This window comes from Triticum aestivum, chromosome 3B (genome assembly GCF_018294505.1).
Source record: "Triticum aestivum cultivar Chinese Spring chromosome 3B, IWGSC CS RefSeq v2.1, whole genome shotgun sequence".
Taxonomy (NCBI): domain Eukaryota; kingdom Viridiplantae; phylum Streptophyta; class Magnoliopsida; order Poales; family Poaceae; genus Triticum; species Triticum aestivum.
Window position 1 is genome coordinate 460,323,118 of NC_057801.1, and position 22,726 is coordinate 460,345,843.

The following is a 22,726-nucleotide window of genomic DNA, read 5'->3' on the forward strand; positions in this document are numbered from 1 at the left end:
TCTGAGTAGCTCTCGGCAAAAAAGATAAATTTGGGGTTTGTTAAATAGTGTACTGTCGTATACTGTTCCGACCCAATTTGTCTTTTTTACTGAGAACTACTCAAATGTCCAAATGCTTTGAATTTTGAAGTGAACCTCACGCACCAAATTATCTGCCATGCACAAAATTTTTGTTTTTTTTAAATTTTTTTATGAATTATTTCTTGATCGGGTGCAGATGAGTCCGGGCTAAGAATTGGATATTGAACTACTCTCTTTAGAGATTTGAATATCAACTACATATGGATGTATATAGACGTCTTTAGAGTGTAATTTCACTCATTTTGTTTCGTATGTAGTCCATATTGATATTTCTAAGAGAAACTCCAACGCGCCAACCCGGCGATTTTTCACTCTTTTTGTCCGTTTGGGTCGGCCGCCCGCTCGACGTCCGCCCTGTTTATCATTTGGGTCGGCAGTGCGCCCAGCGCGTCGACCCATATTTACTGGTGTGGTCGGCTGGCCGCGTTTTCCCAACAAATATGCACACATTTTTTATATTTTCACAAGCAAAAAAAATAGCATAGTTTCATAGCCAAAGCCAAATAAATTTATCTTAGTTATACAAGCCGAATAAAAATTAAATTGTCTCAAATACATGTGAAAAAAAGAAACATTTATTGGTTGCCAACATGATCCCACATATGCTCAACGAAATCATTTTGCAGCTGCATGTGAGTTTCCCAATTACGTATTTCATGATGAAATTGGGTAAACTGTTCAAACGTTGCCGCTCCTCCATGCTCAGGCACAATTTCTCACACTGGAAATATGCCCTAGAGGCAATAATAAAATGGTTATTATTGTATTTCCTTGTTCATGATAATTGTCTATTGTTCATGCTATAATTGTATTGACCGGAAACCGCAATACATGTCTGAATACATAGACCACAACATGTCCCTAGTGAGCCTCTAGTTGACTAGCTCGTTGATCAACAGATGGTCATGGTTTCTTGACCATGGACATTGGATGTCATTGATAACGAGATCACATCATTAGGAGAATAATGTGATGGGCAAGACCCAATCCTAAGCATAGCACAAGATCGTGTAGTTCGTTTGCTAAAGCTTTTCTAATGTCAAGTATCATTTCCTTAGACCATGAGATTGTGTAACTCCCTGATACCGTAGGAGTGCTTTGGGTGTACCAAACGTCACAACGTAACTGGGTGACTATAAAGGTGCACTACAGGTATCTCCAAAAGTGTTTGTTGGGTTGGCACGAATCAAGACTGGGATTTGTCACTCCGTATGACGAAGAGGTATCTCTGGGCCCACTCGGTAATGCATCATCATAATGAGCTCAATGTGAATAAGTAGTTAGTCACGGGATCATGCATTATGGAACGAGTAAAGTGACTTGCCGGTAACAAGATTGAACGAGGTATTGGGATACCGACGATCAAATCTCGGGCAAGTAACGTACCGATTGACAAAGGGAAATGCATACGGGATTGCTTGAATCCTTGACATCGTGGTTCATCCGATGAGATCATCGTGGAACATGTGGGAGCCAACATGGGTATCCAGATCCCGTTGTTGGTTATTGGCCAGAGAGTTGTCTCGGTCATGTCTGCATGATTACCGAACCCGTAGGGTCTACACACTTAAGGTTCGATGACGCTAGGGTTATAAAGGAAGTTTGTATGTGGTTACCGAATGTTGTTCGGAGTCCCGTATGAGATCCCGGACGTCACGAGGAGTTCCGGAATGGTCCGGATGTAAAGAATAATATATAGGAAGTGAGGTTTTGGCCACCAGAAGTATTTCGGGGGTCACCGGTAATGTACCGGGACCATCCGAAGGGTTCCTGGGGTCCACCGGGAAGGGCCACCAGCCCTGGAGGCTTGCATGGGCCTAGAGTGGGAAGGGACCAGCCCCAGAGTGGGCTGGTGCGCCTCCCACCAAGGCCCAAGGCGCAGCTATGAGGGGAGAGGGGAAACCCTAGGTGCCGATGGGCCTAATGGCCCACCCTAGGGCGCAACCCCCTCTCTCCCCCTCTTGGCCGCCCCCTCCATCCCATCTAGGGCTGCCGCCCCCCTAGGGGTGGGAACCCTAGAGGGGGCGCACCCTCCTCCCCTTCCCCTATATATAGTGGGGTTTTTGGGGCTGCCCACAACATGAGTTTCCATCTCTCCTGGCGCAACCCTACCTCTCTCCCTCCTCGTCTCTCGTAGTGCTTGGCGAAGCCCTGCTGGAGTGCCACGCTCCTCCATCACCACCACGCCGTTGTGCTGCTGCTGGACGGAGTCTTCCCCAACCTCTCCCTCTCTTGTTGCTAGAATATCCATAGATTGATCTTGGTGATATGTAGGAAAATTTTGAATTTGTGCTACGTTCCCCAATAGTGGCATCATGAGCTAGGTCTATTGTGTAAATTCTATGCACGAGTAGAACACAAGTAGTTGTGGGCGTTGGTTTTGTTCAATATGCTTACCGTTACTAGTCCTGTCTTGTTTCGACGGTATTGTGGGATGAAGCGTCCTGGACCGACCTTACACGTACACTTACGTGAGACAGGTTCCACCGACTGACATGCACTAGTTGCATAAGGTGGCTAGCGGGTGTCTGTCTCTCCCACTTTAGTTAGATCGGATTCGATGAAAAGGATCCTTGTGGTTTTGGCGTAGGTAAGAAGTGTTCTTGCTAGAAACCTATAGCAGCCACGTAAAAACTTGCAACAACAATTAGAAGACGTCTAACTTGTTTTTGCAGCATATGCCGTGTGATGTGATATGGCCAAGAAGGATGTGATGAATGAAATATATGTGATGTATGAGATTGATCATATTCTTGTAATAGGAATCACGACTTGCATGTCGATGAGTATGACAACCGACATGAGCCATAGGAGTGTTCTTTATTTATTGTATGACCTGCGTGTCATTGAATAACGCCATGTAATTACTTTACTTCATTGCTAAACCGTTAGCCATAGTAGTAGAAGTAATAGTTGGCGAGACAACTTCATGGAGACACGATGATGGAGATCATGGTGTCATGCCGGTGACGATGATGATCATGGAGCCCCGAAGATGGAGATCAAAAGGAGCAAAATGATATTGGCCATATCATGTCACTATTTGATTGCATGTGATGTTTATCATGTTTATGCATCTTATTTGCTTAGAACGATGGTAGTAAATAAGATGATCCCTCATAATAATTTCAAGAAAGTGTTCCCCCTAACTGTGCGCCGTTGCGAAAGATCGTTGCTTCGAAGCGATGATCGGGTGTGATAGATTCTAACGTTCACATACAATGGGTGTAAGCCAGATTTACACACGCGAAACACTTAGGTTGACTTGACGAGTCTAGCATGTACAGACATGGCCTTGGAACACAGGAGACCGAAAGGTCGAACATGAGTCGTATAGTAGATATGATCAACATGAAGATGTTCGCCGATGATGACTAGTCCATCTCACGTGATGATCGGACACGACCTAGTTGACTCGGATCATGTATCACTTAGATGACGAAGAGGGATGTCTATCTGAGTGGGAGTTCATTAGATGAACTTAATTATCCTGAACATAGTCAAAAGGTCTTTGTAAATTATGTTGTAGCTCGCGTTTTAGTTCTACTGTTTTAGATATGTTCCTAGAGAAAATTTAGTTGAAAGTTGATAGTAGCAATTATGCGGACTGGGTCCGTAAACTGAGGACTGTCCTCATTGCTGCATAGAAGGCTTATGTCCTTAATGCACCGCTCGGTGTGCTGAACCTCGAACGTCGTCTATGGATGTTGCGAACATCTGACATACACATTTTGATGACTACGTGATAGTTCAGTAATGGTAAACGGTTTAGAATTGAGGCGCCGAAGACAGTTTTTTGAAAAGTCGTGGAACATATGAGATGTTTCAAGGGCTGAAATTGGGATTTCAGGCTCGTGCCCACGTCAAGAGGTATGAGACCTCCGACGAGTTTCTTAGCCTGCAAACTAAGGGAGAAAAGCTCAATTGTTGATCATGTGCTCAGATTGTCTGAGTACTACAATCACTTGAATTGAGTGGGAGTTAATCTTCCAGATGAGATAGTGATGGTTCTCCATAGTCACTGCCACCAAGCTATTAGAGCTTCGTGATGAACTATAACATATCAGGGATAGACATGATGATCCTTGAGCAATTCACGACGTTTAACACCGCGAAACTAGAAATCAAGAAGGAGCATCAATTGTTGATGGTTGGTGAAATCACTAGTTTCAAGAAGGGCAAGGGCAAGAAGGGATACTTCATGAAATGGCAAATCAGTTGCTGCTCTAGTGAAGAAACCCAAGGTTGAACCCAAACCCGAGATTAAGTGCTTCTGTAATGAGGGGAACAGTCACTGAAGCAGAACTACCCTAGATACTTGGTAGATGAGAAGGCCGGCAAGGTCGACATGAGTATATTGGATATACATTATATTGATGTGTACTTTACTAGTACTCCTAGTAGCACCATGGTAATAGATATCGGTTCAGTTGCTAAGTGTTAGTAAGTCGAAATAAAAGGCTACGGAATAAACAGAGACTAGCTAAAGGCGAGGTGACGATATGTGTTGGAAGTATTTCCAAGGTTGATGTGATCAAACATCGCATGCTCCCTCTACCATCGGGATCGGTGTTAAACCTAAATAATTGTTATTTAGTGTTTGCGTTGAGCATAGACATGATTGGATTATGACTATCACAATACCGTTATTCATTTAAGGAGAATAATGGTTAGTCTGTTTATTTGAATAATACCTTCAATGGTCTTGCACCTAAAATGAATGGTTAATTGAATCTCGATCATAGTGATACACATGTTCATGCCAAAAGATATAAGATAGTAATGATAGTACCACCTGCTTGTGGCACGGCCATTTGAGTCATATTGGTATAAAACGCATGAAGAAGCTCCATGTTGATGGATCTTTGGACTCACTCATTTTTGAAAAGTTTGAGACATGCGAACCATGTCTATTGGTATGTGCGCATGAAGAAACTCCATGCAGATGGATCGTTTGGACTCACTTGATTCTAAATCACTTGAGACATGCAAATCATATCACATGGGCAAGATGAATAAGAAGCCTTGTTTTTCAGTAAGATGGAACAAGAAAGCAACTTGTTGGAAGTAATACATTTTGATGTGTGATGTCCAATGAGTGCTGAGGCATGCAGTGGATATCGTTATGTTCTTACTTCACAGATGATTTGAGTACATGCTAAGTATATTTACTTGATGAAACACAAGTCTAAATTATTGAAAGGTTCAAGTAATTTCAGAGTGAAGTTGAAGATCTTCATGATAAGAGAATAAAATGTCTATGATATGATCATAGAGATGAATATCTGAGTTGCGAGTTTGGTACACAATTAAGACATTGTGGAAATTGTTTCACAACTAACACCGCCTGGAACACCATAGTGTGATGGTGTGTCCGAACATCATAGATGCACCCTATTGGATATGGGGTATACCATGATGTCTCTTATCGAATTACCACTATCGTTCATGGGTTAGGCATTAGAGACAGCCGCATTCACTTTAAATAGGGCACCACGTAATTCCGTTGAGATGACACCGTATGAACTATGGTTTAGAGAAATCTAAGCTGACGTTTCTTGAAAGTTTGGGGCTGCGACGCTTATGTGAAAAAGTTTCATCCTGATAAGCTCGAACCCAAAGCGGATAAAAACATCTTCATAGGACATCCAAAACATTTGGGTATACCTCCTATTTCAGATCCGGAAGGAAAAGTGATTGTTTCTAGAAACGGGTCCTTTCTCGAGGAAAAGTTTCTCTCGAAAGAATTGAGTGGGAGGATGGTGGAGACTTGATGAGGTTATTGAACCGTCACTTCAACTAGTGTGTAGCAGGGCACAGGAATTTGTTCCTGTGGCGCCTACACCAATTGAAGTGGAAGCTGATGATAGTGATCATGGAACTTCGGATGAAGTCACTACCAAACCTCGTAGGTCGACAAGGATGCGTACGACTTCAGAGTGGTACGTAATCCTGTCTTGGAGGTCATGTTGCTAGACAACAATGAACCTATGAGCTATGGAGAAGCGATGGTGGGCCCGTATTCCGACGAATGGCTCGAGGCCATAAAATCCGAGAAAGGATCCATGTATGAAAACAAAGTATAGACTTTGGAAGAACTACTCGATGGTCGTAAGGCTGTTGAGTACATATGGATTTTAAAAGGAAGACGGACAATGATGGTAAGTGTCACCATTAAGAAAGCTCGACTTGTCGCTAAGATGTTTTCCGACAAGTTCAAGGAGTTGACTACGATGAGACTTTCTCACTCGTAGCGATGCTAAGAGTCTGTTGGAATTATATTAGTAGTTACTGCATTATTTATGAAATCTTGCAGATAGGATGTCAAAACATTGTTTCCTCGACGATATTCTTGAGGAAAGGTTGTATGTGATACAACCAGAAGGTTTTGTCAATCCTGAAAGATGCTAACAAGTATGCAAAGCTCCAGCAATCCTTCTAAGGACTGGAGTAAGCATCTCGGAGTTGGAATATACACTTTGATGATATGATCAAAGTTTTTGGGTAAATACAAAGTTTACGAGAAACTTGTATTTACAAACAAGTGAGTGGGAGCACTAAAGAATTTCTGATGAGTATATGTTGTTGATCAGAAATGATGTAGAATTTCTGGAAAGCATATAGTGTTATTTGAAAAGTGTTTTTCAATGGAAAACCTGGATTAAGCTACTTGAACATTGAGCGTCAAGATCTATAAGGATAGATAAAAACGCTTAATAATACTTTCAGATGAATACATACCGTGACAAGATTTTGAAGGAGTTCAAAATAGATCGACAAAGAAGAAGTTCTTGGTTGTGTTATAAGGTATGAGTATTGAGTAAGACTCAAGACCTGACACGGCAGAAAAGAGAGAAAGGACGAAGGTCGTCCCCTATGCTTTAGACGTAGGCTCTACAATATGCTATGTTGTGTACCGCACCTGAAGTGTGCCTTGCCATGAGTCAGTCAAGGGGTACAAGTGTGATCAAGGATTAGATCACAGCACAGCAGTCAAGGTTATCCTTAGTAACTAGTGGACTAAGGAATTTTCTCGATAATGGAGGTGGTAAAAGAGTTCGTCGTAAAGGGATACGCCGATGCAAACTTTGACACTAATCTGGATGACTCTGAGTAGTATACCGGATTCGTATAGTAGAACAGTTATTTGGAATAGCTCCAAATAGCGCGTGGTAGTTGCATCTAGGAGATGACATAGAGATTTGTAAAAGCACACACGGATCTGAAAGATTCAGACCCATTGACTAGTAACCTCTCTCACAAGCGAGATATGATCAAACCCAATGGGTGTTGGACTCGTTACAATCACATAGTGATGTGAACTAGATTATTGACTCTAGTGCAAGTGGGAGACTGTTGGAAATATGCCCTAGAGGCAATAATAAAATGGTTATTATTGTATTTCCTTGTTCATGATAATTGTCTATTGTTCATGCTATAATTGTATTGACCGGAAACCGCAATACATGTCTGAATACATAGACCACAACATGTCCCTAGTGAGCCTCTAGTTGACTAGCTCGTTGATCAACAGATGGTCATGGTTTCCTGACCATGGACATTGGATGTCATTGATAACGAGATCACATCATTAGGAGAATAATGTGATGGGCAAGACCCAATCCTAAGCATAGCACAAGATCGTGTAGTTCATTTGCTAAAGCTTTTCTAATGTCAAGTATCATTTCCTTAGACCATGAGATTGTGTAACTCCCTGATACCGTAGGAGTGCTTTGGGTGTACCAAACGTCACAACGTAACTGGGTGACTATAAAGGTGCACTACAGGTATCTCCAAAAGTGTTTGTTGGGTTGGCACGAATCAAGACTGGGATTTGTCACTCCGTATGACGAAGAGGTATCTCTGGGCCCACTCGGTAATGCATCATCATAATGAGCTCAATGTGAATAAGTAGTTAGTCACGGGATCATGCATTACGGAACGAGTAAAGTGACTTGCTGGTAACGAGATTGAACGAGGTATTGGGATACCCACGATCGAATCTCGGGCAAGTAACGTACCGATTGACAAAGGGAAATGCATACGGGATTGCTTGAATCCTTGACATCGTGGTTCATCCGATGAGATCATCGTGAAACATGTGGGAGCCAACATGGGTATCCAGATCCCGCTGTTGGTTATTGTCCAGAGAGCTTTCTCGGTCATGTCTGCATGATTCCCGAACCCGTAGGGTCTACACACTTAAGGTTCGATGACGCTAGGGTTATAGGAAGTTTGTATGTGGTTACCGAATATTGTTAGGAGTCCCGGATGAGATCCTGGACGTCACGAGGAGTTTCGGAATGGTCCAGAGGTAAAGAATAATATATAGGAAGTGAGGTTTTGGCCACCGGAAGTATTTCGAGGGTCACCGGTAATGTACCGGGACCACCCGAAGGGTTCCGGGGGTCCACCAGGAGGGGCCACCAGCCCCGGAGGCTTGCATGGGCCTAGAGTGGGAAGGGACCAGCCCCAGAGTGGGCTGGTGCGCCTCCCACCAAGGCCCAAGGCGCAGCTATGAGGGGAGAGGGGAAACCCTAGGTGCTGATGGGCCTAAAGGCCCACCCTAGGGCGCACCCCCCTCTTTCCCCCTCTTGGCCGCCCCCCTCCATCCCATCTAGGGCTGCCGCCCCCTAGGGGTGGGAACCCTAGAGGGGGTGCACCCTCCTCCCCTTCCCCTATATATAGTGGGGTTTTTGGGGCTGCCCACAACATGAATTTCCATCTCTCCTGGCGCAGCCCTACCTCTCTCCCTCCTTGTCTCTCGTAGTGCTTGGCGAAGCCCTGCTGGAGTGCCATGCTCCTCAATCACCACCACGCCGTTGTGCTGTTGTTGGACGGAGTCTTCCCCAACCTCTCCCTCTCTTGTTGCTAGAATCTCCATAGATTGATCTTGGTGATACGTAGGAAAATTTTGAATTTGTGTTGCGTTCCCCAACAGATACTGAACGATGCCTCATCGAGATTGCAGAACACCAAAGGCACGGTCGACGTCCTTCCTAGCACTTTCTTGCTCTTGGGAAAATCTTTTCCTCTTCTCTCTGACAGGGTTGGGGATTGTCTTCACAATAGTGGTCCACTGAGGATAGATACCGTCACCTAGGTAGTATCCTTTGTCATAGTTGTGGCCGTTGATGGCAACATTCACCGGCGGGCTGTTGCCTTCGGCAAACCTTGTAAACATCGGTGAGCGTTGAAGCACGTTGATATCATTGCGCAACCCGTCCATGCCGAAGAAAGACTGCCAGATCCAAAAATCTTGTGAGGCCACGGCCTCAAGTATATTAGTGCAAGTCCTGACATGGCCCTTATACTGCTCTTGCCAAGCAGAAGGGAAGTTTTTCCACTCCCAGTGCATGCGGTCTATGCTGCCAAGCATCCCTGAGAAGCCCCTACTGGCATTCATGCCAACAAGCGGGTTGTATCTTGAGCAGTCGGCTCTCTCAAGTATTCAGGGCCAAACACAACAGTCACAACCTTACATAACTTGTACATGGAGTCCAGGCATGTAGACTCGCTCATACGGACGTACTCATCGATGAGATCACCGGACACTCTCTATGCAAGCATCGGGATGGCTGCAGTGCATTTCTGATAAGATAAGAAGTCAATCTTTCCAAGGGCATCCTCTTCGCACTCAAAATATTTATCGTATCCGACCACCCCCTCTCTAATACGGTTGAAAACGCCGCCGAAATTTCTGATGTTTGAACAACGGGTTGGTTGTGTCAAAGTAGTCCTTCCAAAGAAGGAAATTGCCGCTCTCTCGATTGCGATTCAACGCCGGAAGGTGCCCCGGGATCTAGCCACGGAACAAAGGCCGTTGCCTATTAAGGTGGTCATGGACCAACACGGCAGCCAATATCTCCTCATCGGACGAGGTATCGTCGGAGTCGCAATGGAAATTGTGGAAAAACAACTCGTCGACATCGTCCATTTTGCACCTTGGCAAACCGTCGAACAGCTTGCGGGCGTCGACGAAGAAGGTGCCCGGCGAGGAGACGCGCGCCTCCCTTGGACCAGGTAGCTTGCCTGGCGACATCCGACGAGCGTGCCGGCGTCAGGACAGCGGGCGTTGTCGAACGAAGAAGCTGGCCGGGGCAAGGAGGCGGGCTTCCTGCTCGCGGTGGCGGCCAGGGTGGGGTGGGAAGCTTTCGGTGCCCCGGCGGCGGCGTGGGAGGTGGCGGCGTTGGGGGGAGGGTGTGTCGGCACCGACTCACGTGGAGGTATCGGAAATGGGCGGCGGCGGTGACGGGGCGACGTCGGGCGAGGGTTTGCTGTCGATATGGGGTGAGTGAGAATGGCCAATGCGCCACCGACTAGAGGGCCAGGGGGAGCAGCAGGCGCACGCCGCACGCGTGCGCTTCTTGTCCGTGCCGACGCAAATGAGGCTCAAAATTGGGCCAGGAATGGGTCGTCAAGCGGACGAAAAGCGGACGCGCGCCCGTTTGGGTTGGCGCGTTGGACCGATTTTTGTCCGCGCGGATAAAACGGGTCGGCGCGTTGGAGTTGCTCTAAAAAAAGACTTGTATTTAGAAACGGACGGAGTACTAAATTAGGAAGAAAAAAATCTTTGCCGAAAGGTACGTACCTATGTACTAAAACAGTGTGCAATGGATTGGGCTGGATCCGGAATTTGGACTGAGTGAGGCCCTTTCTGAAGTGCATGCCCACGTGCTTGGACCGCGACGGAGACTATTCCGGGGCGCCGGCGAGGAGAAAACTACTCCGTAGTAGACAGAAAGAAAGAAAGGTAGTGGCATGCACTAAAAAAACACGAGCCACATATTGAAACTTCTCCCGCTTGTTCTAAAGATTCTACTCCTACTTATTACACTTTGTAGTAGTTCCGGTGCTTGTCCTCTTTACGGGAGCCGAGCAGCCACTAACTTGTTTCACTCCAGACCCCAGTGCCAGTAGACCTCTGGATCACCTTGGTGCTTCGACAAGGGCAAGTGCGTTTCTTCTCTTTTTTGACTATCGTCGCTGTCGATGCTTTCTCGTGCTTGGATGGATGGGATGGCAGCAACGTCCGGTTTTCCTTTAGTTCGCTCGACGTACCCCGGCCCCCGGGTGCCGAGAAGCACTCCATTTTCAATGCTCGTGCTGCTGCATCTGCATGCATGGTCGGTTCCTTACCTCATTACCTCAAGCATGCCCTCAACACAACTATAGAAAATAGGATCATGCGTTTTCCTGAAAGAAAGATGACGTGAGGATGTGTATTCCTTCTTGAAGACGCTTGTTGCGGAAGAAGCCTGACTTAGTCATATGTGCTACTCCCTCTGTCCCATAATATAAGATGTTTTTGCAAGCTAAACTAGCTTGCAAAAACATCATACATTGTGGGACGGAGGGAGTATTTCATATCTTGTAATGGTTCGATGGTGGTGGCATTTGTCTGTGCTCTGCTTAGTTAGTAAGAATTGGTTGTGTTTTTTTTAGAAAAAGAGGAGAACCCCCGACCTCTGCATCTGAACGATGCATGCAACCACTTTATTAATTATTCACACAAGACCTCACAAAGTCATACAACAGTAAGGCTAAAACCATCGTCTAGGCAACATGTATCGCTACTCCTATCCAGTTGATGAAGGGATGCTTATAGTCTGGGCCTAATACCAAACAGACCTCACAGCCAAACCTAACATCTAAGACCCGAGGTCCCAATCAGGACGCTTGCCGGGTATGAGGCACCCACCAGTCTGGCGCACTCCTCAACCAGGACACCTGCCGGGTATGAGGCCGCCGCAGCCACCTGCCACCAATCCATCTTCAGTGTGGTACTGTTGCATCTACCTTGCCCGGTCTAGCTGTCGTTGATGCGATCACGACGCCAGACAACGCCACCATCCTGCGCTCGTCCATCATCACACGCCCACCGGCGAGACCCCGATGCTCCATGCCGCTGAGACCCGCCGATGTCGGCGTGCTAGATGCCACGCCGCTCCTCCATCGCGAACACCACCTGCTGCCACTGGTCCCATCCCCTCCGCCTGCAGTTCCTCTAACCGAGCACCCAAACGCCCCAGGCGGCGCCTCCAAGAAGGGTACGACACACGCAGTGTCGCCACCGTCCAATCTAAGGAGATTTTGGGTTTTCACCCGGGCATGGGGTCGGGGTAGAGGGCAGGGACCTTGACGGCGCCTGCAAGTAGGAGAACGACGACCCTGGTTGTCGCCACCGTCGGGATGAACGAGTCATCCAGAGTTTCCTCCGGTCCGATGTCACGTCTACCAGCCCCCGCGAACGCACTGGTGCCGACGACCGCGATCGTAAGCCACCAAGTGCAGCGGGAGAAGGCCTGCAGCGCGAAGGAGATCCACCGACAACTCCACGCCCACGCGGTCAAGATGTCGTCCATCCACCCCCCGCGAACATCACCAGACGAGGGTGCCATCGCCATGCCTAACGAGGCCGCTGCAACAGGTCCAGGTTCATCCACGATGGCCGGAGTGGCGAGATCCGCCACGAGCGACGAGATCTGGCACCGCGCGGCCGACGCCATCGCCCAAGCCCGCCGTCGACCGATCCCGTCGCCGCCGGGAGCCCGTATGCTGCCAGGAGTCGCATGCCCATGGATCTGAATGCCCGTGCACCGCCGCGAGCTCGCCCCTCCAGGATCCGCCACACCGCCGGGATGGCCGCACCCCGTGAATCAGGGAAGGGAGGAGAGACCCTCCGCCGCCGCCGTCGCACGCACGGGCTTTGCCTGGCGCCGACCATCAGCAACGGCGAAGGGGAAGAAGGGCGCTGGAGGGAAACTAGCGGCGGCGGTGGCTAAGCCCTCCCGAGCTGCCCGTGTGGGAGGCGATGCGGAGGGACGCGAGAGTCGGTCGGGGGAGACGGGCAAAGTGGAACAAAGCGGAGCCAAAGCTCGGTGAGAATTGGTTGTGTGTTGTGTGCATCGTGCGTTCCAACCTCCTTTTTTTAAAAAGAAATAAAGAAAAACGTTTTACTCGCCGACATCCTACAGTTGCCCATGTAGATTAACACAACGACCGGCAATACAAAATGGACGTCACCGGCTGCGATTCTTTTGTCTGATCTATGTTCCTGGTAGTTTCCAGGCAAATAGCGACGTTTGATTGGTGCTAATCTACGGTAGCAGTGTATATATGGGAACATAGAGAACTAGATCGACAAGGACGTACGACATCAAAAGTGAGCACCTGCAAATAGTGTCCCTCGAATTGGGTCACTGCTAGAGGCTGTGCTTGTCATGGTAATGTTCACAAAGTTAAATGATGGGAATAGAAAGGTCCCAACCCTTTTGAACAATGCTTGGATAACCAAAATCAAACTGTCCAACAATTTCTCGATTGCTCTTTTCCGTCAATTCCTTCAACTTTGGGCTAGCATTCGAGACTTCCAGCTGCAACAAGACATGGAGGACGAAATTGTGTGGAAACACACTGACAGTGGGCTCTACTCTGCAGCTTCCGCCTACAAGGCACAGTTCCATGGCATGCTCCACTCGCCACTGGAACAAGTGATATGAAAAGTTTGGGCCCCTCCCAAAATAAAGTTCTTCGCTTGGTTGACCGCCCAAAATAGGGTGTGGACTGCAGACAGATTGGCCAAATGAGGATTGACTAAACTATGGCCTTTGCCCCCCTCTGTAGGCGTGAGCAGGAAACGATCGATCACCTTATTTTCAGATGTCGGTTTTTCACTCGGCTTTGGGGCATGATCAAGGAATGGCTGCAACCCGAAAGCATTGACACCTCTGTCTGGCATCATTTTGAATCCACCAAAGAGTGGTGGATCGCGTTCTCCAACTCCCCCGTCCCCAACAAGAAGGTGTTGGCCTCCCTTACCTTGCTCACCTCTTGGGCCCTCTGGAACGAGCGTAATGCACGGGTGTTCTGTCATAAAAGTGCACCCCATTTGTAATTCTAGCCCACATCAAAGGGGAGGCGGCACTTTGGGTTGCCGTCGGGGCTAAGAAGTAGTGTTCAATCATGGCAGGAGAGTAATCCGCGGTGGAGTGTGTTGCAGCCCTAATGAACTATATTCTTCTCTCTTAATTAATATATGAGCCAAATCTTTTGCCTCAGTTTTTTTTTAAAAAACTCATGCGTGTGTGCCTACCAGACGAGTGGCGATCCCATGCATCGGCTGTGGGTCAGCTGACGCCACAGCTTTGAAGGAAAATAGCCTACACACTGTTCATTTACTGTACATTGTGAAGATTTTTTTTAAATAGCAATGACCCCACAGATTCTTGAGGCTGGCCTCGCCCAGACTAGCCGGATCCACATATGCGCCTTGCTTGTACGGCCTCAGTGGCGTTATGGTCTCATAAAGAGGACGACGCTTTACCATTTCTTGACCTGGGATGAAAGGTTACTCTGCCAAGACAGCACTCATCTTGGGGTGAGCTTTGTTATGCTTTCAGCAATTAACCTCCACACTTGGCTAGTCATTGTTATTTAAGGGCATGGACTATGAAAGCATTACTAGACGGTGGTGTCATGTCCTCTGTGAAGCCATCGCTTTGTATATATACTCCACTCGTTTTTTTTACTTTACATATAAGATTTATCTGAAGTCAAACTAAGCAAAGTTTGACCAAATTTATAAAAAAAATATCAATATATATAATAGTAAAATTATAGTGTGAAAATTAATTCCATATGCATCTAAAATAATATTGATTTTATATTGTGATTGTTGATATTTTTTAATATATAAACTTAGTCAAACTTTATAAAGTTGAACTTTGATCAAATTTTATATGCAAACTAAAAAGACGGTGGAGTAACTATCAGCCAACATAAGCATCGGCAGCCCGTAGGTCTCATGTTTCTTCCTCTCGCTTACTTTTCCCATTTGTTTCACTTTTCCTTCCTCATTCACACACCCATTTACCAGGAGATAAACGATGGGCTGCTGCCAATCCATCCTTTTTTTTGTTTTCTCTAGCATTTTCCCTGAAGCACCCGCCTCTTCTGCAAGCGACACTAGTACCCTGCGAGGCAGCCATTCCTGACACCTGAGCCTAGCTGGCTTCCGGAGCACCCAGTTGAGGCGACACATTGGCCACGCCCTAACCGGTACACTAGAGGCGCGTTCTCGTTTCATGAGAGTAAATGTTAAATAAATAAATAAGGGGCAATCTAGAGTTGCCTGTTTTTTTAAGGATCCGGTTGCTTTCACGTGGACTATCATTGATGGACATTCAACAGCCATCCTATAGCCCGCAACTGCTATCCATACCCCTTCGCCCACCACGATCTTCTCCCTTCCGCCCACCCTCCAGCCCAGGTCGGATTGCCTGCTGCCACCACCAGAGGCTGGCGGCGCTACCGCACCACCTCGCCGCCTCCCCTCGGCCGGGGTGTCGCACCTCCCGACAATCCCTCTAAACCCCTACCTTATCCGGCGTTGACGTCTGCTCCTGCACCCCGCACCCGAACTGGTCAAGTCTCGAACCTGCTCCCGCCAGCGATGCCAAGAAGAGATATGGTGTGAATACGGGAAATATGATAAATGACACGTCACTTCTCACTCAAAACAGTCACCATGAGAGAAAAATGTAGGAATTAAAAAAATATCAGTTACATGAGAATAAGAAAACCAAATAAAAAACAAAGGACGTCGATAATGCCCACACGTGTGGGCGTTAAGGGATCTGGCCACACGTTTTGTATGGTGTCTAAAAAGACCAGCCCACACGCCTACGTGTAGGCAAAACAACTAGCGCCCGCACGTCTTTTTTTCCTCGCGGTCCCTCTCACACGCCTACATGTGGGCAAAATGGATAACGCACACACGATCTCTCTCAGCCACCTACCCCACGGTCCCGCACGCCGTGCGTGACAGTCACCACGCGTCCCTGCAGTTGCCATGGTCCGGACCCTCTTCAATGTCCGTTTAACTACAGTTGCCATGTCGCTGAACTATAGTTGCCATGTGGGACAACTACAATTGCCATGGTTGCTCAACTGCAGTTGCCATCTTAGGTCAAGTGCGAGATGCCATTTTGGACAACTACAGCTGTTGTCATGTATGGTCTGGTTTATTATAGTTGCCATGATTTGAAAACTTTAGGGGTTGCCACCTACTAACACTAGGCAATTGCCATGTATGGTCTGATTTACTGCAGTTGCCATGATTTGAAAATCTTAGGAGTTGCCACCTACTAACACTAGGCAGTTGTCGTGTAGCGCTACAAAGAGACATGGCAAAATAACATGTTTCACGTAAAAGAGAGTTGCCATCTGCTTACAAGCACACTAGGGCAGTTGCCGTGTACCCTGCAAAACACATGACAACCGACATGTTCGGGTAAAAAAAAGAGTTGTCATCTGCTTACAAGCACACTAGGATAGTTTGCCATGTATGCTACAAAACACATGGCACTTGTCATCTTTGGATGTGGGAGAGGAGGCGGGCGTGTGAACGAGATGGCAAATGCCCATACACTAGCCCTTGTGCGTGAGTGAAAACAGACGTGTGGGTGAACTGCTAAACGCCCACACACCGGCCCTCCTGTGTGGTGAAACGGACGTGTGGGCAACCGGATAAATGCCCATACACCAGTCCAGTCCTAAGTGGCACCACAAACATGCCAAGATCCGTACAACCACAAACGGACGTGGATCCACGCGTGTGGACGAGATGCAAACGCCCACACTTGTGGGCGTTAGTATTTTCGAAAACAAATCTTGACCCTTAGCGCAGACATTTGGTAGTTACAAAACATCTTCTTTTTTTTCGTGTATATACGGGAGATATGATAAATGACATGTCACTCCTCACTCACACAAGTGGTTTGGGCCACCTGTGGGTGGCATATGATTGGAAATTTTATCTAAAGCTTTGCTAAACTAACACATGACATACATAAGACATTAGTTGTTGCATGTGGCCATCAAAAAAGAATGCAAGTACTCTCTCCGGGTTATTTATTTTGAAATAGAGGGAGTAGTATAGATGACAACATGTCAACATCTCGCAAGCTTAGGCCTCAAAGCAAAGGAGGTGGGAAGACAATAATTGTCAAGAAATGGAGAGAGATAACAGTTCAGAGCTATTCGAGTTTTTTTTTCAAAAGGAGGTTAGACCGTTGCATCAATCGATGCATACAGTCATCTTCATTAGTTATTCAACAAAGGTCTGACAAGAACATACATTAAACCACCCGAAGCCACCACTCACACCTAAAAACTCGATAATGCGGAATGCTCTCACCCCCCATATCTAAAACTGGTGTCGTCGCTGATCCATCCACATAATGTATCGGAACCAACAGCCAGTGCAGCAGACCTAAAGCGCACACCACATGCACACGTTTTAAAAGCTGCCATCATTATCGTACCACTGACCCATCTTCAGGATAGAGATCCACATCATCCTTACCAGCCCAGACATCCGTCGACGCCACCACGGCGCCCAACGGCGCCACCGTCCCGCGCGCGTCCATCAGACGCGAAGACTCTGGAAGATCTGTCCTGCGTAGCACCTGTCGACCAGGCATGACACAGCGTAGCACCTGTCGGCCAGGCATGACTTGGCATCTCCACCGAAGCTCCATGCAAGACTTAGCCGCTCCACCTCCTGCCTCTATCTTTCAGCGCTGCTTCACAAACGATGCTCCCAAGAGAGAAACGACACCGCAGTACCGTCACCGTCCGATCTGGATGACCAGATCTTAGGGTTTCCCCCGAAGCAGCACGAGTGAGTCGTCAGAAGTTACATGGCGATGCCTTCATCAAGGTAACGACGTAAGACGCCGCCATCGCCCGCCATTGGTTCGGTTTTCACCGGCAACTCTGTTTCCTCAACTCACAGCTGTGACTAGATGACGGATCCGAAGATCCGACCACCCAGCCTTAGGTCGACCATCTCCGGCGAAGGAGGTGGCCACCACCGCCACACCCAGGGCCGCAGCCCCCGACGCCCTCGAGTTGCGGGTCGATCCCAGGGACAGCAAGCCATTGACGGGACGGTACACGAGGGTGGCCCGCCGAAGCCCATCTGGGCCTAGATCGAGCGCCACCGCTGGACCTGCCGCCGCATGCCGCTGCCTGCCTGGCCACCGCCGCCTTGCACACCCTACCGTAGATTCGGCCATCGCGGGCCGTTGCTGCCCTAACCGAAGCGCGGGCTGAGGAGAAACGTCGTCGTCGCCGCTGCAGCATACATGCTTTGCCTGCGACGTCCGCGGCGGCGGGGGGGGGGGGGGGGGGGGGGGGGGGGGCTCCGGTGTGGCGGGGCGGCGCCGCATGGGAGCGGGATAGGGTTAGGTGCGGAAGTGGGAGAAAACTAGAGTTTTGGTGGCAATAACAGATGGATACAACAAGAGCAAACTAGAGTTTTGCTGCCAAAAGGAAAAGGAAAAGAGCAAACTAGTTATAGTTGACGTTTCAAAGACTCGCCTTGACGCAGTCTCTGTTGCCTGCTCATATATTCGTCGTCAAGGCACGGCGCCCGTCGTCGCTGTTGATCGACATTGCACACCTAACATTCCGTTGCATCCATCTCCGTTCGCCTCGGCGAGCATCGGTAGTAGGCGAAGCGTACGTGTAACCGCGCGCCTGCGATTTGTCAGAGCTGAGCCGTGCCCCATGCACAAATAACGAGCCAATAGGGCCAGGTAGGCAACAATTCGAAACGTGCGGGTACTGCATGCGTCCCTCGCTCTCACTGTCGAACGTACTGCTACTTGCACAGCGTAGAGACGGCGCCCGCGCGCACCGAAGCTTCCGCTGAGACGGGACCAGCAGGAGGAAGCTCGCCGCGAAAGCCCAGCGCCCAACGACGTCGCGTCGCTATATATATACGACACCTCGCCCGCTTGTCGTGCTCTCTCCCCATGCACTGATCCATCGGCATACGCATGGCGGTAGCTGGAGCCGGGGCAGCGTATCGTTTCCACCCGCACGGCGCCGGCTCGATGGCGTTTCCCCGGCCGCCGGGATCCGGCTGCCCGTACAGCTCCGGAGCCCCGTTGAGCTCTCCCGCCTTCGGTGGGGCCACCGGGCCCGGGGTGCTTCAGCAGCAGCTGGACGTCCTGGACTACTTGTCCGACGACGGCGGGGTGCCCGGCACGGTCGGCGCGCCGCTGCCGGTTGAGGCGGCGGTCGTGCCGGATGTTGGCTACTGTGATCATACGAGGTGAGTTTATATGATTCAGTTCGTGCATGCTAAGACACTCAAGAGATACACATTGTGATGTGAATCAAGCCGCATATAGATGCAAACACCGAGAGCGTGCACGTTTTGATCGGATCGGTTTGGGAATTGTTGTGGACATAAATTTCAGTAGGGCGGCCGCGGTGGCGGCGAGCGGCAAGATCGCGTTCCGGACGAGGTCGGAGGAGGAGATACTGGACGATGGCTACAAGTGGAGGAAGTACGGCAAGAAGTCTGTCAAGAACAGCCCTAACCCAAGGTACCCAAAACTAACGAATAAATTTAATTTTGGATTGAATTTGAAAATTTTAGCTCAAGGGTGCAGGAAGGGGTTAATTGGCATGGACTATAGCTCTACTCAAGTGTGTGATTTACCATACGTTTGGGTGAAATAGCTAAAAATTTAATGTGCTTATTTCTCCAGTTATCTTCCATGGTTCATGATTTCCAGCCAGTAGTTTCATTGCCTTAGTTTCTAGGTAAGTTATTTTGGATCAGCCTGATGCGGTAGCTGATGGAGCAATTCTGTTGCATTTTGTTTGGTTCTTGCTTGGCTAAGCATTCTTAAAAAAGGAAAAAAAAATCCTAGCTTGTTGATTGACCATTTAGGTTTTCCCAAATGATAATTTATTTGTTCTTATTATTAGTTCATCAAATCCACATTTAGATCCGTGACTTTAGTTCGATGGTGTTGGACCCGATTTGAGCCGTGTTTGGATGTGACCAAAAAGAGAAACAGATTGTATACAATGAGATCTAGTGTTTGAAGTAGCTAGGAAAAAAGATGATGAATTCTCGGCAAAAAAGAAAAACAAGATGAATTCGAGGTCTCAATTTGCTATTCTTCTGTCGATCTAGAAATCCCTATTTGTTAAGCCGTCTAAGATGTACAATCAAATGTAAATTGCTCGAGAAATCATTATCCTCGGTCGCCTGAGTTGTACAATATCTAATGTAAGTTGAACAAAAATATGTGTAATTCCAGGCTAAGAAATGTGTGACTGCTCAACTGCGAAATTAGACTTTTTGAGTGTTCTTACTAAACAACATTTTTTCATCCGTTTCAAAAAAAATTCAACATAAAATTTACACATAATTTCAATTGGTAACCATCTGAGTTATTGTTGGGTTCTGATCCTAAAGCTTGTAGAGTTGACCGAGGTATAAATAAATCTTGATCGGCATAGCCTTTGGACATCTCCATAGAAATCTCAATTGGTGCAAATTATTGTTGTCTAACATATGTGTCTAGTTCCACAATTTTATTTTATTTTGCGGAAGTGTGTCTAGTTCTACATTGTAATGAGACAAATTGCAATTTTATGTTTTGTGACATTTTCGTAAAACTTTTGTGCAGCACATGGTTTCCGTTGCATCTTTTATGATGTCATGAGCTTTGATTTTACAATAAATTTTTGAGGGGTGAACACTAAAATCTACCAGAAATATGTCACTAAATATTTGAATCTTCTTGTACATGTTTACCATGTCTATATAAACAAACTTACACTTGATCCATCAATCAGTTAGGATTTGTTGGCAAGTTTTAAATTTCCCCTATTAGTTCTTTGCCAGAAAAAACTATTACTTCTTATAGAGGAAAAATAACCTCTTACTTTTTCTTAGCGTAAATCCCTTGCTATGAGAGGAATGGAATAGCAAATTTCTTGCTTCTTAGGCCCCTCATGTCCTCATTGTCCATGACCTCATGACAAAATCTTAGGTGCGTCATCAATAGCCTAAGACTTTATTTAATCTAAATTTCATTTATTATCACTGCAGGAACTACTACCGGTGTTCAACGGAGGGGTGCAGCGTGAAGAAGAGGGTAGAGAGAGACAAAGACGATGCAAACTATGTAGTGACGATGTATGAGGGGGTTCACAACCATGCGAGCCCTGGCACAGTTTACTATGCTTCTCAAGATCCTGCTTCGGGTCGCTTCTTTGTTACTGGGACCCATCACCTAGCTCCTTGATCAAACATTGGATAACATTTGGCGCCTGATTGGTCTTCCTAGAATGAAACTTAATGGAGTTGATTGTAAAGTTGTGCATTGCCTCTTTTAAGTGTACATGTCTCATATTTTAGAGAGTAGATCAATCTTCTTGGTTCTAGTGACATCAACAACAACATAAGGCTTGTTCACTTTTTTCTACTTAGAGGACGGTTGGTTCACTAAACTAAAGTTTACTAGGAAGCGAAACTTGATTTTCTTCAAATTTCTATGATGAGATTTCGGTTGAAAATGGCTTGAATCGGATTGAAAGTTGATAAATCGTGAGTTGAAAGTTGACATCCATGAAGTTGAAACCTCATTTCGTTTTCAATCAAATACCCTCCATATCTCTTGTTGTGGTAAATGAAGTCTTCACATTTCCTAAAATATTGCTTTTGCAGTTGAAAGTCGATGTTCATGAAGATGGAACCAAACCTTATTTAGTTAAAACTTCCTAAAAACTTTTGTTTTGTAAGTTCAAACCTTCCCATTTCCTAATTAAAATGAGTTGAAATCAATGTTCATGAATTTGAAATTTAACATGTTGCAGCTAAAATCCTAAAAAATGTGGTTGAAGTTCAACTCTTTCCATTTGGTTGGAGATGTTCTTACAGGGGCATGTCAGGTCAAAAACCACTCACTTCACATTGTGTGATAGGCCCCCACAATATATAGTGCATATCGGTCAATTAATTCCTTCACCTTTTGTAGGGTTCCAAACATGTAATACATCTTTTTATTTATGGTATGTGGAATTCCAATATAACATGTATGTTTATCTCTCCTCCCCTCTTTATATTTAATGAATACTTTCCTAAGTCACTTGAAGCATTTAAATAATGTATGAGTTAAAGAGTTACTCTCATCGGAAGGTGAGCACATATAGCTAATCCACTCTTTCACCTTTTGTTCTTCCCTCTCCTCCTCATCTTTTTCATCTAATGAGCTTACAATAATTTCTTCTTTCATTGGTTCATGCAAAACATTAGTCTCTTCTTTGATAGAGGTGATCCTTTTGATTTAATCAGCAATATAAGGATTGCTATTGAATTTTTTAAAGAAATATTTAAGTATAGAAAAAAAATATAATAGCATCATCATTTCCAACATTCTCAAGCAAAGAGGCAATTTCATAAGCAGACTTAAAAATAGCAAATTCTTCAATTTGTTCTATTTCACAAAAATCATGTTTTCCTTAACAAAAGAAGTTAAGGTGTCATTATCATTGTACTCGCATTCAGGGCCGGTCCTGAGATTTCAGGGGCCGGGAGCAAGATAACATAAAGGGGCCCTGAAACCACATAAACATGTAAGTATTTTGTTTTCATATTTCAAATGCAAATACATACTCAGTACACTATAACTTAGGTTGCATTGTCATCTCAACTATAAAAAAAGGGATCATAAATATTCATAGTAAGTTGTTGATCTTATCAATTGGCACCTATATTTTTTTGTATTATTAGGTCATCCTATAATTGTTTTGCTAGGATGTTCTTCAA

General features: G+C 46.5%; 1 protein-coding gene across 1 annotated transcript; it reads left to right on the forward strand.

Moving 5' to 3' along the window:
• Window positions 1-18,922: 18,922 nt before the first annotated feature.
• On the forward strand, window positions 18,923-21,396 carry LOC123065523 (probable WRKY transcription factor 59). Its single transcript, XM_044488781.1, has 3 exons — window positions 18,923-19,207; window positions 19,359-19,484; window positions 21,008-21,396. Exons 1-3 carry the CDS (start codon window positions 18,930-18,932, stop codon window positions 21,201-21,203), a joined length of 600 nt encoding a protein of 199 aa, XP_044344716.1. The 5' UTR covers window positions 18,923-18,929; the 3' UTR covers window positions 21,204-21,396.
• The last annotated feature ends 1,330 nt before the right edge of the window (window positions 21,397-22,726 follow it).

Bases quoted from the DNA above. Each gene is read 5' to 3' on its own strand.
- LOC123065523 (XM_044488781.1), top strand. From the start codon at position 18,930: ATGGCGGTAGCTGGAGCCGGGGCAGCGTATCGTTTCCACCCGCACGGC. The intron at 19,208-19,358 runs GTGAGTTTATAT...AAATTTCAGTAG, and splicing joins GGCTACTGTGATCATACGAG to GGCGGCCGCGGTGGCGGCGA. The intron at 19,485-21,007 runs GTACCCAAAACT...TTATCACTGCAG, and splicing joins AAGAACAGCCCTAACCCAAG to GAACTACTACCGGTGTTCAA.